The sequence below is a fragment of the Hyperolius riggenbachi genome, chromosome 7 (genome assembly GCF_040937935.1).
Source record: "Hyperolius riggenbachi isolate aHypRig1 chromosome 7, aHypRig1.pri, whole genome shotgun sequence".
Taxonomy (NCBI): Eukaryota; Metazoa; Chordata; class Amphibia; order Anura; family Hyperoliidae; genus Hyperolius; species Hyperolius riggenbachi.
Window position 1 is genome coordinate 229,259,409 of NC_090652.1, and position 14,651 is coordinate 229,274,059.

Here is a 14,651-nt window from a genome sequence, read left to right on the forward strand (position 1 = left end):
TGGAGACCGCACTCAGAAGGCTTCTTAAACACTGTATTAACAGCACAAGTTACACAACATGTTTCGGGCGGAGCCCTTCCTCACCTGAGGAAGGGCTCCGCCCGAAACATGTTGTCTACCTTGTTGTGCTCTGTCTGCTGTTAATACAGTGTTTAAGAAGCCTTCTGAGTGCCGTCTCCATTTGTTCTATGTATACTTCAGACAGTGGTGGGGAACGAGCAAGCGGGACGCGTATGTGTGCGCATTGCGGGGGGCAGCGGCTGTGACCTAGCGCCCATTTTTTAACGGGCGGGCCTATTTACTAATATAAAATAAAATGACTCTTAGCAAAATGTACCACCCAAAGAAAGCCTAATTGGTGGTGAAAAACAACATATAGATCATTTTGGTGTGATGAGCAGTGATAAAGTTATTGTGGAATGAGAAGGAAGAATGCTGAAATGTGAAAATTGCTCTGGTCCATAAGGGGGAAAAACCCTTAGTGGTGAAGTGGTTACCAATATACTAAACCCCCCCCCCCCCCCCCAAAAAAAACACCCCAAGTTATCACTTATTGCATCCAAATGACCTTTTAGCTTTTGGATACCTTGTTTTGTGCTTTGAGTAAACCAGCTGCTAATACATTTTTAAGGGACAACTGACCCAAATGGTATATAGAGGCTGCCATATTTATTTCCTTTTAAACAATACCAGTTGCCTGGCATCCTGCTGAACATTCATGCATCAGCTGTGTCTGAATCACTCACCTGAAACAAGCATGCAGCAAATGCAGTCAAACTTACCTACAACTGTATTGAGAAGTATATGGCGTATACAGTACTAGAGGGGAAAAAACACAAAGACAACGGGAGCAAAATGGTGCAGTATGTCTCAATAAATAGGTGTTCAAAAAAACTTCTGAAAAGGGGGTATTCACAAAGGTGGGTTGCACACGGGGCAACCGACCGCTCCACTCAGGTATACCAGCAATCCTGGGTCTGGTCGCTCTCTTAGTAAAAAGATCCTGCGTACCTTGATTACCACAGGTGGTGGGATCCCACCTTGGTTCAGGTGCGTAAGGTTCCCCACCCAGGCAAGTGGGGGGGATATAGCAGAGAAGTGGTAAAGAGGCGCCCAATTTCTATAAAATACTCTAAAATCAATAAAATAACAAAAATGAGGTGGCTTACCTCACAGACGACAACTCACTTTGATAAGGAAGTTTAATTGGAGATTTAGCACAGAACGCGTTTCGTGGGACCAAGCCCACTTCCTCAGGCCAAATAAAGTGCCGTTGTGGTCTAACAACCGCATTTGGGGCGCCTCTCTGGAGGCTGCCATATGTATTTCCTTTTAAACAATACCAGTCGCCTGGCAGCCCTGCTGATCTATTTGGCTGCAGTAGTGTCTGAATAACACCAAAAACAAGCATGAAGCTAATCTTGTCAGATCTGATAATAATGTCAGAAACATCTGATCTGCTGCATGTTTGTTCACTGTCTATGACTAAAAGTATTAGAGGCAGAGTATCAAAAGGACAGCCAGGTAGTGTGCATTGTTTAAAAGGAGACAAATATGTCAGCCTCCATATCCCTTTTAGGTTAGTTGTCCTTTAAACATGTCTGAACTGTACATCAAATTGTACAAAATGAAATATATCTCCTGGATCCGTCCGTATCTGGTTACAGGTATCTTTCCCCAAGCAGAGGCATAACAACAAAGTATGGGGCTCCACAGCAAAGTTATGATGGGACTTCCATTACTAGGTACACTTTTACATAGAGTTATGCAAAAGAAGTGGAAACAGCAAAGTATAGCCACACACATATAATGTATAGCATGTGATCACAGAAATGTACCGTATATACTCGAGTATAAGCCGAGATTTTGGGCCCAAAAAAATGGCCCAAAAGTGGGGGGCTCGGCTTATGCTCGAGTCACTAACTCAACTATGAGCAAATGTAACCCCCCCCCAGCACACCCCCGACATCCGCCATAATTACAGAACTTTGTGGTAACGTCCCGTAGTTCCCTCCTCGCCGTACATGTGTTTGAAGTATGCCCTCCTTTATGTGCGGGAGCTGGGCGGCAATAGTTGTTCCCCGCTACAGTACATGTGATGTACGTGTGCTGTACGCTTAATAACTCACGGATTCCGGCTGCCAAGAATCCTTCCGAGGTCCGGGTAACCGCAGCATCGTGGTTGGGGGGCAGCCTTAGCATCTGTAGAGCGGTGCTTCTTTCTCAATGGTCAACACTGCAATCCTTGCTTGTCAGTTCCATCTCATTGCTATGATTTCCTCTAGTGGCACCTCTCATGCGCCGCTGCACGGGGGTCATAGAGATGCGACTGGACTGACAGGCAAGGATCGCAGTGCAGAGCCGATCGGTAACAGCACTCACCGCCGCTCTGCAGGTGCTAAGGCCCGCCCCCCGACCATGATGCTACGGTGACTCGGACCTCGGAAGGATTCTTGGCAGCCGAAATATGTGAGTTATTAAGCGTACAGCCGTCTCCTTATACATGGCACATGTACAGTACACCAAATATACTGCAGCTGGGAACAGCTATTGCCACCCAGCTCCCGCACATAAAGATCTATAGATCTATGTAAAAGAGGGCACATTACAAACACATGTCTGGCGGGGGAGACAGCTATTGCTTCACAGCAAGGATTTTTCAAGAAAGTTGTATAATGTGCCTCTAGACATCAGTTGGTCTCTCAATGCAATCATTAACAGTCAATACAGTGGTTTGCAAAAGTATTAGGCCCCCTTGAAGTTTTCCACATTTTGTCACATTACTGCCACAAACATGCATCAATTTTATTGGAATTTCACGTGAAAGACCAAATCAAAGTGGAATGAAAATCATACATGATTCCATTTCCAAACATTAAAAAAAAAATAACTGCAAAGTAGGGTGTGCATAATTATTCAGCCCCCTGAGTCAATACTTTGTAGAACCACCTTTTGCTGCAATTACAGCTGCCAGTCTTTTGGGGTATGTCTCTACCAGCTTTGCACATCTAGAGACTGGAATACTTGCCCATTCTTCTTTGCAAAACAGCTCCAGCTCAGTCAGATTAGATGGACAGCATTTGTGAACAGCAGTTTTCAGATCTTGCCACAGATTCTCGATTGGATTTAGATCTGGACTTTGACTGAGCTATTCTAATACATGGATATGTTTTGTTTTAAACCATTCCATTGTTGCCCTGGCTTTATGTTTAGGGTCGTTGTTCTGCTGGAAGGTGAACCTTCGCCCCAGTCTCAAGTCTTTTGCAGACTCCAAGAGGTTTTCTTCCAAGATTGCCCTGTATTTGGCTCCATCCATCTTCCCACCAACTCTGACCAACTCCCCTGTCCCTGCTGAAGAGAAGCACCCCCAGAGCATGATGCGGCCATGCCACCACCATATTTGACAGTGGGGATGGTGTGTTCAGAGTAATGTGCAGTGTTAGTTTACCGCCACACATAGGCCTCAATTCACTAAGCTTTATCAAACACTTTATCGAATGTTTGATAATTTACCTAATGAGTAAAATCTAATTTTGAATTCACTACGGTGTTATAGATTTATTGAACGTTTTAACGATAAAACATTCAATAAATCTATAACATGTTAGTGAATTCAAAATTAGATTTTACTCATGAGGTAAATTATCAAACATTTGATAAAGTGTTTGATAAAGCTTAGTGAATTGAGGCCATAGTGTTTTGCATATTGGCCAAAAAGTTCCATTTTGGTCTCATCTGACCAGAGCATCTTCTTCCACATGTTTGCTGTGTCCCCCACATGGCTTGTGGCAAACTGCAAATGGGACTTCTTATGCTTTTCTGTTAACAATGGCTTTCTTCTTGCCACTCTTCCATAAAGGCCAACTTTGTGCAGCGCACGACTAATAGTTGTCCTATGGACAGATTCCCCCACCTGAGCTGTAGATCTCTGCAGCTTGTCCAGATCACCATGGGCCTCTTGACTGCATTTCTGATCAGCACTCTCCTTGTTCGGACTGTGAGTGTAAGTGGATGGCCTTGTCTTGGTAGGTTTACAGTGTTGATCGCTTGAACAGTGCTCTGTGGGATGTTCAAAGCTTTAGGAAATCTTTTTGTAGCCTAAACCTGCTTTAAATTTCTCAATAACTTTATCCCTGACCTGTGTTGTGTGTTCTTTGGACTTCATGGTGTTGTTGCTCCCAATATTCTCTTAGACAGCCTCTGAGGCCATCACAGAGCAGCTGTATTTATACTGACATTAGATTACACACAGGTGCACTCTATTTAGTCATTAGCACTCATCAGGCAATGTCTATGGGCAACTGACTGCACTCAGACCAAAGGGGGCTGAATAATTATGCACACCCCCACTTTGCAGTTATTTACTTGTAAAAAATGTTTGGAATCATGTATGATTTTCATTCCACTTCTCACGTATACACCACTTTGTATTGGTCTTTCACATGGAATTCCAATAAAATTGATTCCTGTTTGTGGCAGTAATATGACAAAATGTGGAAAACTTCAAGGGGGCCGAATACTTTTGCAAGCCACTGTAAATATCTATAGGTAGTGTTAGCTTATCTGCATACTATGCGGATCAGCTAAAACTACCTATAGATATTCAATGAACGTTAATGATTGCATTGAGAGACTATCTGATGTCTGTAGGTTGCCATTACTACTAGACCTCCCACTGCTGAATTTACATGAGGGGGAGGACAGCTATTGCCACACAGCTGCACTGCTCCCCTGTGCCTATGGTGGGGGTGAACTGGGGTGTGTGGTGTTAAATTCCTGCATATGTTAACCCATTAAAACAATGCGCAATTACTTCTTTACTCTAATTTTTGTGCTCATTATTTAAAAAAAACACACATGGCCATCATTAAAAGTCCACCTTCACTGCTCCATTTCCTACATTCGGTTTATACTCGAGCCAATAACTTTTTCTGTTTTTTTTTAGGTAAAAGTTGGGGGGGGGGGTCGACCTATTCTCGGGTCGGCTTATACTCCAGTATATACGGTATACCCTTTCTCCAGTACCCTGCACAGAGCCTACAGGAAAACTCTGCTGGACACTGCTTGTCCCCCAAATATAATGTTAAAAATACCTGTGGCTCTGCTGCATTGTCTTTGATGTCACTTCCTGCAGAAAAGGTGCTGGTCCTGAAATGCACTTCCTCTCTGTGCATCAATTGGTTCCTCCAGTCTACACACTGCAATCATCTCACATTTCTCCCCTTTTCCTCAAGTGTCTGTCATTGCAGAAATGCCTCCAAAAGACCCAGCTGAGCCCCACTTTCAACTGCCAAATATTGGTGATACAGTATAGTGTTAATTATTTCTACTCTGTGTCCTTAACATAGTCGTAATCATTAACAAACAACCCACCTGCTGCCCTGCTCAGATCTCCTGCGGGATCTGGGGTAGAACTCTGCCTCAGATGATTACAGTATGTAAAGAGTCATATACTCTTGAGCATATGGGAGGAGACATGTTCCAATTCAAGTCTGAGAAGAGCAGCAGGCCACATTAATTACCAGTATGTCAACAAAGTGATGTATAATAGTTTAGTGGGCATTGTAGAATTGGGGTCATCAAAAATAGCAAGGAGCAGAACTTGTATGGGCATTGCACTGTTTGAATTGATGCCCATGGTCATCTCGGTTATCCAGCTAGGCCTCTGTATTACAGGTTTTTTTCAGAGGAGGCAGAAAAAAAGCCCAGTGAATAGAGTCAACAGGAAGAAGTTGAGCTTCTTTTCTTGGTTCCTCGGCCTGACTCTCCTTTACTATGAAGTATTCTGTTTTTAATTATATATTTTATTGGAACCACTTTTCTGTCTGTCAGAACTGAGTGCTGAGGATTAGTTTGTGTACAATACAGCAACTCTTGTAACAACATGCCCTCAGCAAGTACATCCACTGTACCTGTACTAAGCGCTAGTGGAATGTCAACGTATCTGCTGTGTGGTAACATGCGTGCTGAAGTGCATTGTGCACCACAATGCAGTACATGAGAACTGCTCATTCAAACAATAGCTCTGTGTGGGTCTGTTCTTTTATGTTGAGTTAAAACACAATGCACAGCACTGCAAGAACCATAGTATAAATCATTCTTAAGAAAACATGGAAAATTTGTCACAGTCAAAATAATGGTATTAGAAATTCTTGAGGTGACAGGCTTGTGGAAGGATTTCCAAGGGCTCCATCAAATGATTGGCAACGTATGTTGCTGAGGAAGAAGTTTAACCTGACCAAACAGAGCTCTTGGCTTTAGATGCACTGACCACCATACACCCAGAATACTGATTGACTTGTTCTTTATAAAGCCTAGGTGAATGCTATGGCCAATGTTATGGTCACTGCAAGATCTGTGGAAACGATTGACTTTGATAACCCACAAGCAAACTATACTGATTTCATGGATTTTAGGTGGCACAATCTGGCCCTTTGTAGAGTGCTGAAACTAATTCTAGACAAGCACAAAATCAAGGACATTCCTTACAAATAGGTAATGCCTGATTTATCTCATTGTGAACAAAGAACAGTAGAATTGTTATAATTCCGGCAGATCGTTCAAGTCAAGTCTTATCAGCTGAACGACGGACTGTACACACGCCCGATTTGACGTCCGGACGACTGAACGACCGGACGTCCAAACGAAGGGTCGTTTAAAAAAATCTGACGTGTGTACGAGCCTTTAGAGACCAATCATGTTCCCTCATGCTAAGTTAACCAACATACGGTGATGCCAAGTTGAGCGCCGCGTGGTGCTACCAGCTACAAAATATTCGTTTTGTTTACATTTATTTTCCTATGCAGTACCTGGCATCCTTTCTCACTTGACCGCTCCCCTGTAAGTGCCTAAAAAGACCCCCCCCCCACCTAATGCCTAATCCTCTAAGTGCCTAAAACTAACCTAACACCAAACAACCACTAGTTGTATCCAATCATATCCAATCAGCTACAACCATTGATTCCTAAGTATTGGCAGATTGGCTAATACCCGCATTGGGTGCCCAACTCACCAGTTGGGCACCTGATTACAAATAGTTAACACGGGCATCTATCAGACGACTGCTGATCCCAGCACCCAAATTACCTGATCCACAAATTCTCTTATAGTAAACTTCAAGAGACCGAGCCAAGTAGTTTACTATATCAGAAGTTTACTATATCAGGATTGATTACACTTTGTGTATTCATACAGGGGGATTTTTCAGACCTGGGGACTGAGTTTACTTTAGCCAGAGGATAACTAAATCAGCATTTACTGTGACGAGATTCTACTGTATTCATACATGCACTAGATCAGGCCAGCTGAATGTACTGTACAGGAGATAGAAAATGAGTGGTACTGGAAATTTGCCAAGTACATGATGTGCCCCCCCCCCCCCTCCAAGAAAAGGTTATTCTGCTGGCCACTTTGCACTTATATGGGGCTTGATTCACTAACCAGTGCTAACTTAGTTAGCAGATGTTAAGGCTTTGCATGTGCAAACTAGGGAGACTATGGCCCATATGCAATTCACCTTTTCTCCTGAGTTTTCTCCTAGGTGATATTTTCACAACTTGTTATAAAATGCCTTTTAAGCCACCGGCAAGCAAAAAATTACACAAAATAATTTTAACAGTACTTTATCTACTACTTTTTGATACTTTTTCATTTGCAAAATGATGAAAAGTTATTTTAAAGAGAAGATGAAAAATTATCACCTAGGAGAAAACTTAGGAGAAAAAGGGAATTGCATATGGGCGTATGTGTGCTAAGTCTCCTTAGCACGTGAAGGCATTGCTTAACACGCCAGTTTGCACGTGAATCGTTGTGACCAAAACTAGAAACTTTACGCGCATATTAGCGCGTGAAGAAGCAGTTTGTGCGTGCTAAGGGGCTTTTCACTGGCGTGCTAACACTTAGCACGCTTTGGTGAATCAAGCCCATAGTCTTTACTATTGAATTCTATTTTAATTATAGAGCAATATCAGTTATAGATTACCAGGACAAACTCTATGCAGGATTTCTCACACTGAATAATTTTGCACATTAAAACATTGACAATAAAAATATTCAGCTTGTCTTTGGAGCAGTTGCTAGTTTTTACCTGTTGGGTTTTTTTGTAGACATGGTTGAGATGATGCTTATGCAGAATGCCCAGATGCACCAGATCATTATGCAGAACATGATGCTGAAAGCACTGCCCCCTATGGCAATGTCACCGACTACTGGGAATGCACCCCCCGCTCAACCTCAGTCCCAGCAGGTAAGCTTCTGGCTGGCTTAACAGTCTGATTACATACATTGATACTTTTTAATACTTTAGTTAACTGCTTTCTTTTGTGTAGAATTAGGCAGATCTTGACAAAGCCTATTTAGCTCGGTTGGGTAGTTCTAGAGCCAGATCACCAACAAGACTGGCAAGTGACTAGGGTTTGGTGGGTAATGGTAGAACAGAGGCGCCAAAAGGGGATAAAACACACTAAAAAAAAGTTTAAAAAGAGAGGTAGTGGTAGACTTACCTTCCCAAAGATGACTCAATTTTATTAGATAAAAAGAGCTTTACTATGTACTTCTACTCCACTGAATTATATATTAAAGTTATTTTTATGTGACAAAATCGAGTCATCTATAGGGAGGTAAGTCCACGCAACTTCCCTTTTTAAAATGTTTTTAGTGCTATTTTGGTGGAGGTGTGTTACCCCCTTTCTTCCCATCTACAGAGAGTAACTTTTTACCTTAAAATTCCCCACCTGCCTAAACAGTGGTTGCCTTAGCGGTAACTTTACTTTGTGAGTATTATGTCACTTCTTTCACATTATCTGAACATACTACACTATTGCGAGCTCTCGATTTTCCCTTTTGTCTTCCCACAAGGGTTTGGTGGATGTACAGGGGGCCTACCTGAAATCTTCTGTATACTCCTGTTTCGATATCCTCTCTTTTCCAAAAGATCCCAGTGCAAGCAGGGGGAAACTAAAGCAGCAGTCTCGGCCCCATTCACACTTGCGTTTCGAGTCCGCAAGTGTCCGGGGGTCCGGATCCGGGGGCCGCAAAGAGACCGTACGGGTCTCTGCGGTGGCCACAAGGCGGCACAAGTTGCGGATTCGGAATGTATCAGTTCCGGCTACAATAAAGTAGCCGGAACTAGATACATTGCAGTGCCAGAAAGGCACTGCAAGCATGGGGGATACCGGCGTGTAGTCCGGGCCCCCCAAGTGGCATAGGACCGGTGCTGGAAGCATCCGGTCCTATTGCCAGTGTGATGGGAAACATCCATTTCCCATTGCACAGCATTGCCCGCATGTTCGGGTCAGGATCCGGCCCGGGTCCGCAGCCGCACCGGGACGGACTGAAAAATAGCGCATGTTGGAAAAAAAGCCGGACCGTCCCGGAGCTGCGTTCCCGGATCGGATCCGGATCCGGACAGCGCACAAGTGTGAATGGATACATTGATTAGCAATGTATCCGTTCACCATCCGCTCTGTACGGAGCGTTCCGGGTCCGGGGAAGCCGGACCTGGAACGCTAATGTGAACCGGGCCTAAGGCCTCATTTCACCTTCATTCATCTGCCATTGGTTCCCACTACTCCAGCCACAACAGATTACAAGGGCGTAGCAATTGCCATAGCAGCAGCTATGCGGCCCTGGAGCAGAGGGGGCCCAGTGTGTTCCTCCACCCTATGATTATGTCAAGTGACCATGGACCATATGCAGTGCAGATTGCATGAGAATTTAAACTGCCTAGTTAACTCATATCCATAGGGTAGGTTGTCATAGGCAGAAGCTTATGACAGCCGATCGCGCTGATTGGCTGGCGGGGAGAGGGAGGGAAGGTTTAAAAAAATAATAAATTATATAAATAAAATTTTTTGATAAATAAAATAAATAAATATTTGTAAAAAAAATAAATAAATAAACATTGGGGGATCAATCACAGCCCACCAACAGAAAGCTCAGTTTTGGGCAGAAAAGGGGGGGGGGGGGACCACTTGTGTGCTGAGTTGTACAGCCCTGCAGCGAGGCCTTAAAGCTGCAGTGGCCTATTTTGTAAAAAATGGCCTGGTCACTATGGGGGTTTAAGCCCAGGGTCAACAAGTGGTTAAAGTAAATCTGTAATGAAAAAAAAACCCTCTGGGGGATACTTACCTTTGGGAGGGGGAAGCCTCTGGATCTTAACTAGGCTTCCCCCACCGTCCGGTGTCCCAGCAATCCAGCGCTGCAGCCCCCCGAACAGCGATACTTACCTACCGCGATCCTGCGTAGGCACACTAGCAGCTCTCCGTTTGGGTTAAGACAGAAATAGCCGAACCCGATCATATCCACCTTACTGAGCAGGCGCGAGTCCATTGCGCCTGCGCCGGATCGTTGAGAGGTAAATATTGCTCGCGCCTGCGCACCCTTGTCAATCCTTGTCGAGGGACTTTCGGGGGAGCAAGCACTGGATTCCCACAAGCTGCAGAGGATGGGGAAGCCTCATTGGGACCCTAAAACTTCCCCCTCCCGAGGTAAGTATCTTCCAGAGGGTTTTATAGTTACACAGGGTCTCTTTAAAAACCAACAATTGTGTGATACAAAATGGCTTTACCCTCTCACTAACTATGAACTAAGAATGAAAGAGAACCTTTTGGACATAGTCAATCATATTTTGAAAAAAAAATTCACACATCCTGTCAGGGCATGTAAACCAATAAGCACAACTGTAATGAGACTTTTTTCATATTACACCTTTTGTCAAGACAGCCATACTTTTCCAAAAATTAGATTATGAATGCCCATTCTGTTTTTATTCTAGGATTTTAACTATTCCAACCCTGTGGTACTTAAAGCAGAGAAGATGCGACCGGGCTCAGTGCACCACCATCATCACTACTCGCCTCCTGGGATGCCTGCTGCTCCACCCACACTTCAGCCCACACTTGGCTACCCAATGTGGCCTCAGTTAATGCCTTCAAACACAATGGGACAAATGGGTGGAGGTCCTCATGCAGTGCATCATGTGACTGGCCCAACCTCAATGTTACCTGCAATGCATACGTAAGTCATCTAGATTATTAAGGACAATATAGTGCTCCGAGATATATCGCCAGTATAACATGATAAATATCGAATCCTTCTCATTATTATTAACATTTACTATCCTCATTTGGCATTTCCCTTACCTCTCTTCTCATAACATTTCCTTTTTCAAGCGTAGTAACGGATGGAATCTCCCCCAGAGTGCCGAGCGGTCTATGAGACCATGAAGTGGATATGGTAAGTGAAAAAATGAAAGTAACATCTCTTTAGCTTTAATAAAAAGAACCTATAGTTGGATAAATGTGGAGGGCACCATCATTTTTTTTCCAATAAATTTATTGATAAGATTTGCATATATTAATACAGCATGGAAAGAGGAAATTATACGTAACAACTATGACAAAGTTCCCATGTTGAAGCAAGAGATCAATTGTTCATAAGTACATCATGACTAAATTAAGAATACACATCTTAGGTACAGTAAACAATTATGGCGCAGATACCATGAATGAAGGTTTGATGGCCAGCATTCCAATACATTTAAAGGATACATGAGATGAGCCAAAAATAATAAATGCTGATCTACTTACATGGGACTTCCTCCAATCCTGTAAAGTGTCTGTGTCCCTCACCGCAACTCCGCTGGAAGCCACTCTTCTGGGGTCCTCTCCGTAGTGGCTGACGACCCTGCGACACAGAGACTTGAGGGGGCTGGAAGGGGGCCCCTGGTAAGTAGATCAGCATTTATTATTTTTTAGCTTACACATACATTAAGTACGTATTGGGTTAATTCCTATGTTGGTATTCTAATTTTTTATAGGGAAGGGAGCAGTTGACTTTATTCTTCCAGTTGTCCAAGGTGGGGCAGATTTGTGACATCAACCTGAATGCAACACACTGTTTGGCCGTGAACAGAGTGTTAAAGGGCGAAAAGCGCAATTTTAAATACACATAAAAACATACAAATAAGAAGTATGTTTCTACCAGAGTAAAATAAGCCATACATTACTTTTCTCCTATGTTGCTGTCACTTGCAGTGGGTATTAAAATCTGGCGTTCTGTATTTAGACTAGTTTTGGACTAGCCCATCTTTTCATGGGTGATTGTTAGGTTTTTTATTTGTTTTCAAAAGCACTTAGTAAATGGTAGTTGCACTATCCAACTGCCAAAAGAAGTTGGTGGGGAGGCTGGCCAGTAGCTTTGTATAAATGCTTTTCAGGGAATGTCTTTATAAAGAATAAAGGCAATGCTGAGAATCCCCCATGAAGAGATGGACTATTCAAACCTGTTGGTTCTGTCAGATTTCTACTACCTACTGTAAGTGACAGCAGCATAGGAGAAAAGTAATTTATGCCTCATTTTACTCTGGAAGAAACCTACTTCTAATTTGTATGTGTTTACATGTATTTTAATTTTACAATTTTTCCGCAATAGTGGTCTTTTAACAAAAAAAAACAAACTGTCAAATTTAGGAGTGCCCTCCTCTGTTAGATTCAAGATACAGGTTTTTATGTCCAGAGAGACAGGGTACCTATGACATCATGCAAAACAGGCTACAACCTGTCTTCCAGAAATCTGCAAGCGGGGGACTGAGGGCAAAGGGAGAGGGAAAGTGGTGCGAGTATTACTTCCTCTCCCAGTAGTAATTGCAGGATTGACAAATGCCCAGTAGAAGGCAGCATGACAATATTGCTGGAGCCTTCAGAGAGCCCTGAGAAGCATAGGAATGAGATTTTTGGGGAGGAGCTTTATTTTGCTCTTCTTTATTGCTTTGCTCTTCTTTATTGTGTCTCCTCCTTTTGAATTGCTGTGAAGTCTTCTGCAATTTTTTACTGTGCCCTCAGGGCAGGCCTCTTTGCTACTTCCTGTTTTTGGAACTATGGGAAATGTAAGAGCCTGGCCAGCCTGCCCATAAAGGCTATTCTTATAATGCCGATTGCTTGAAGTGGTGAAATGTGGCAGCCATTTTAAAATATGTGGCTGGAGGATCCTCCATGCTGTCATGGTAGCAGGTGGGGTCGGGACACTAAGGCCGCGTTCACACTTGCGGTTTTGTCAAAACCGCACCGGATGTCCGGACCGCACCGGAGCCGGACCGGACCTGATCCGTACGGTTCCTATCCGGATCCGGTCCGGATCCGGTCCGTTTGCATCCGGTTTCCGTGCGGTGTGAACACGGTTGCGGTCCGGATCCGGTTTCTTAAGGAGATACCATCCTGTAAATACCTGGGGTCTGGGAGGTCAGCAGAAGGGTCTGGGGTCATTGTTGGAGACAGGTGGACGTGTGGAGACCATCCGTGGATACAGAGACTGCAGTTGGGACCATGGATCCAGGCATTTTTTACTCGTAAACCTGGGAATTCTCTCCTTCCTGTTGTTCGCCTCCTCGTTATCAGACATCAGACATGTTGCTGCCAAAACGAGCTCCAGCATGAAATCGCTGCTGCCCCACTCTTTGAACGCTGGGCCCATGTGGTCCCCATCTAAAATGCATAGGAAGTGGGGTAGAACGTCCGGTTTTTGTAGCCAGTGTGTTGTGCGCTCTCCGGCTCTCATTGCTTTGTATTGGCCGGATGGTGCAGTCCGGCTCCGCTCCGGATACGGCTGCCGGAGGAGCCAGACCAAAAAATAGCGCATGTTGGAACGGACGCCGGAGTCCGGATCCGGTCCGGATCCGGTCCGGCTCCGGTCCGGCAGAACGGACGCATGTGAACGGACGCATAGGCTTTCATTGCTATTGCCGTGCGTCCGTTCCGTCCGTTCTGCAATCGGTCCGGCTCCGGCACGGCGATTCCGGACGGCCACCGCTAATGTGAACCGGGCCTAACAGAGGACCAAGGAAGAACAGCATGACTGTAGAAGTATTTTCTCCTCATAGGGGAATTCTCTTCACTGTTGATGGGAGTTCAATGTTAAGCTTTATATTAAACATATCAGTATAATTATGTTATGTTTTAAAACATTTGTATACTGTGTTGTAAAAACATTATAAATAATATTCATTTTTTCTTTCAGATATGTTCCTGATGTGTCAGTTAACTACTATATACACCAGTGCTGTGCAACTTCATGGGCAAGGAGGGCCATTTTTTTCAGACTACATAGTGGAGGGCCGACTTCAACAATTAGGGTTTTTGATAGCTCAACCCCCCCCCCCCCTCCCCCATCCCTGAAGAAAAATACAAAAAATGAAATCTGGCAGCAGCTTTCCACATAATACACCTAATCTGGCAGCAGTCTCCCACACAATACACCTAATCTGGCAGCAGCTTCCCACACAATACACCTAATCTGGCAGCAGTCTCCCACACAATACACCTAATCTGGCAGCAGCTTCCCACACAATACACCTAATCTGGCAGCAGTCTCCCACACAATACACCTAATCTGGCAGCAGTCTCCCACACAATACACCTAATCTGGCAGCAGTCTCCCACACAATACACCTAATCTGGCAGCAGTCTCCCACACAATACACCTAATCTGGCAGCAGCTTCCCACACAATACACCTAATCTGGCAGCAGTCTCCCACACAATACACCTAATCTGGCAGCAGTCTCCCACACAATACACCTAATCTGGCAGCAGTCTCCCACACAATACACCTAATCTGGCAGCAGTCTCCCACACAATACACCTAATCTGGCAGCAG

General features: G+C 44.1%; 1 protein-coding gene across 1 annotated transcript in view; it reads left to right on the forward strand.

The window, feature by feature from the left end:
* Positions 1-14,439, forward strand: part of LOC137526145 (uncharacterized protein C21orf58-like) — a 30,793-nt gene extending 16,354 nt beyond the window's left edge. Inside the window, exons 6-9 of the mRNA XM_068247364.1 lie at positions 8,106-8,245; positions 10,775-11,016; positions 11,172-11,235; positions 14,014-14,439. Of these exons, the coding sequence (XP_068103465.1) occupies positions 8,106-8,245; positions 10,775-11,016; positions 11,172-11,217 (428 nt within the window). The 3' untranslated portion in view covers positions 11,218-11,235; positions 14,014-14,439. The remainder of the gene's footprint in view (positions 1-8,105; positions 8,246-10,774; positions 11,017-11,171; positions 11,236-14,013) is intronic.
* The last annotated feature ends 212 nt before the right edge of the window (positions 14,440-14,651 follow it).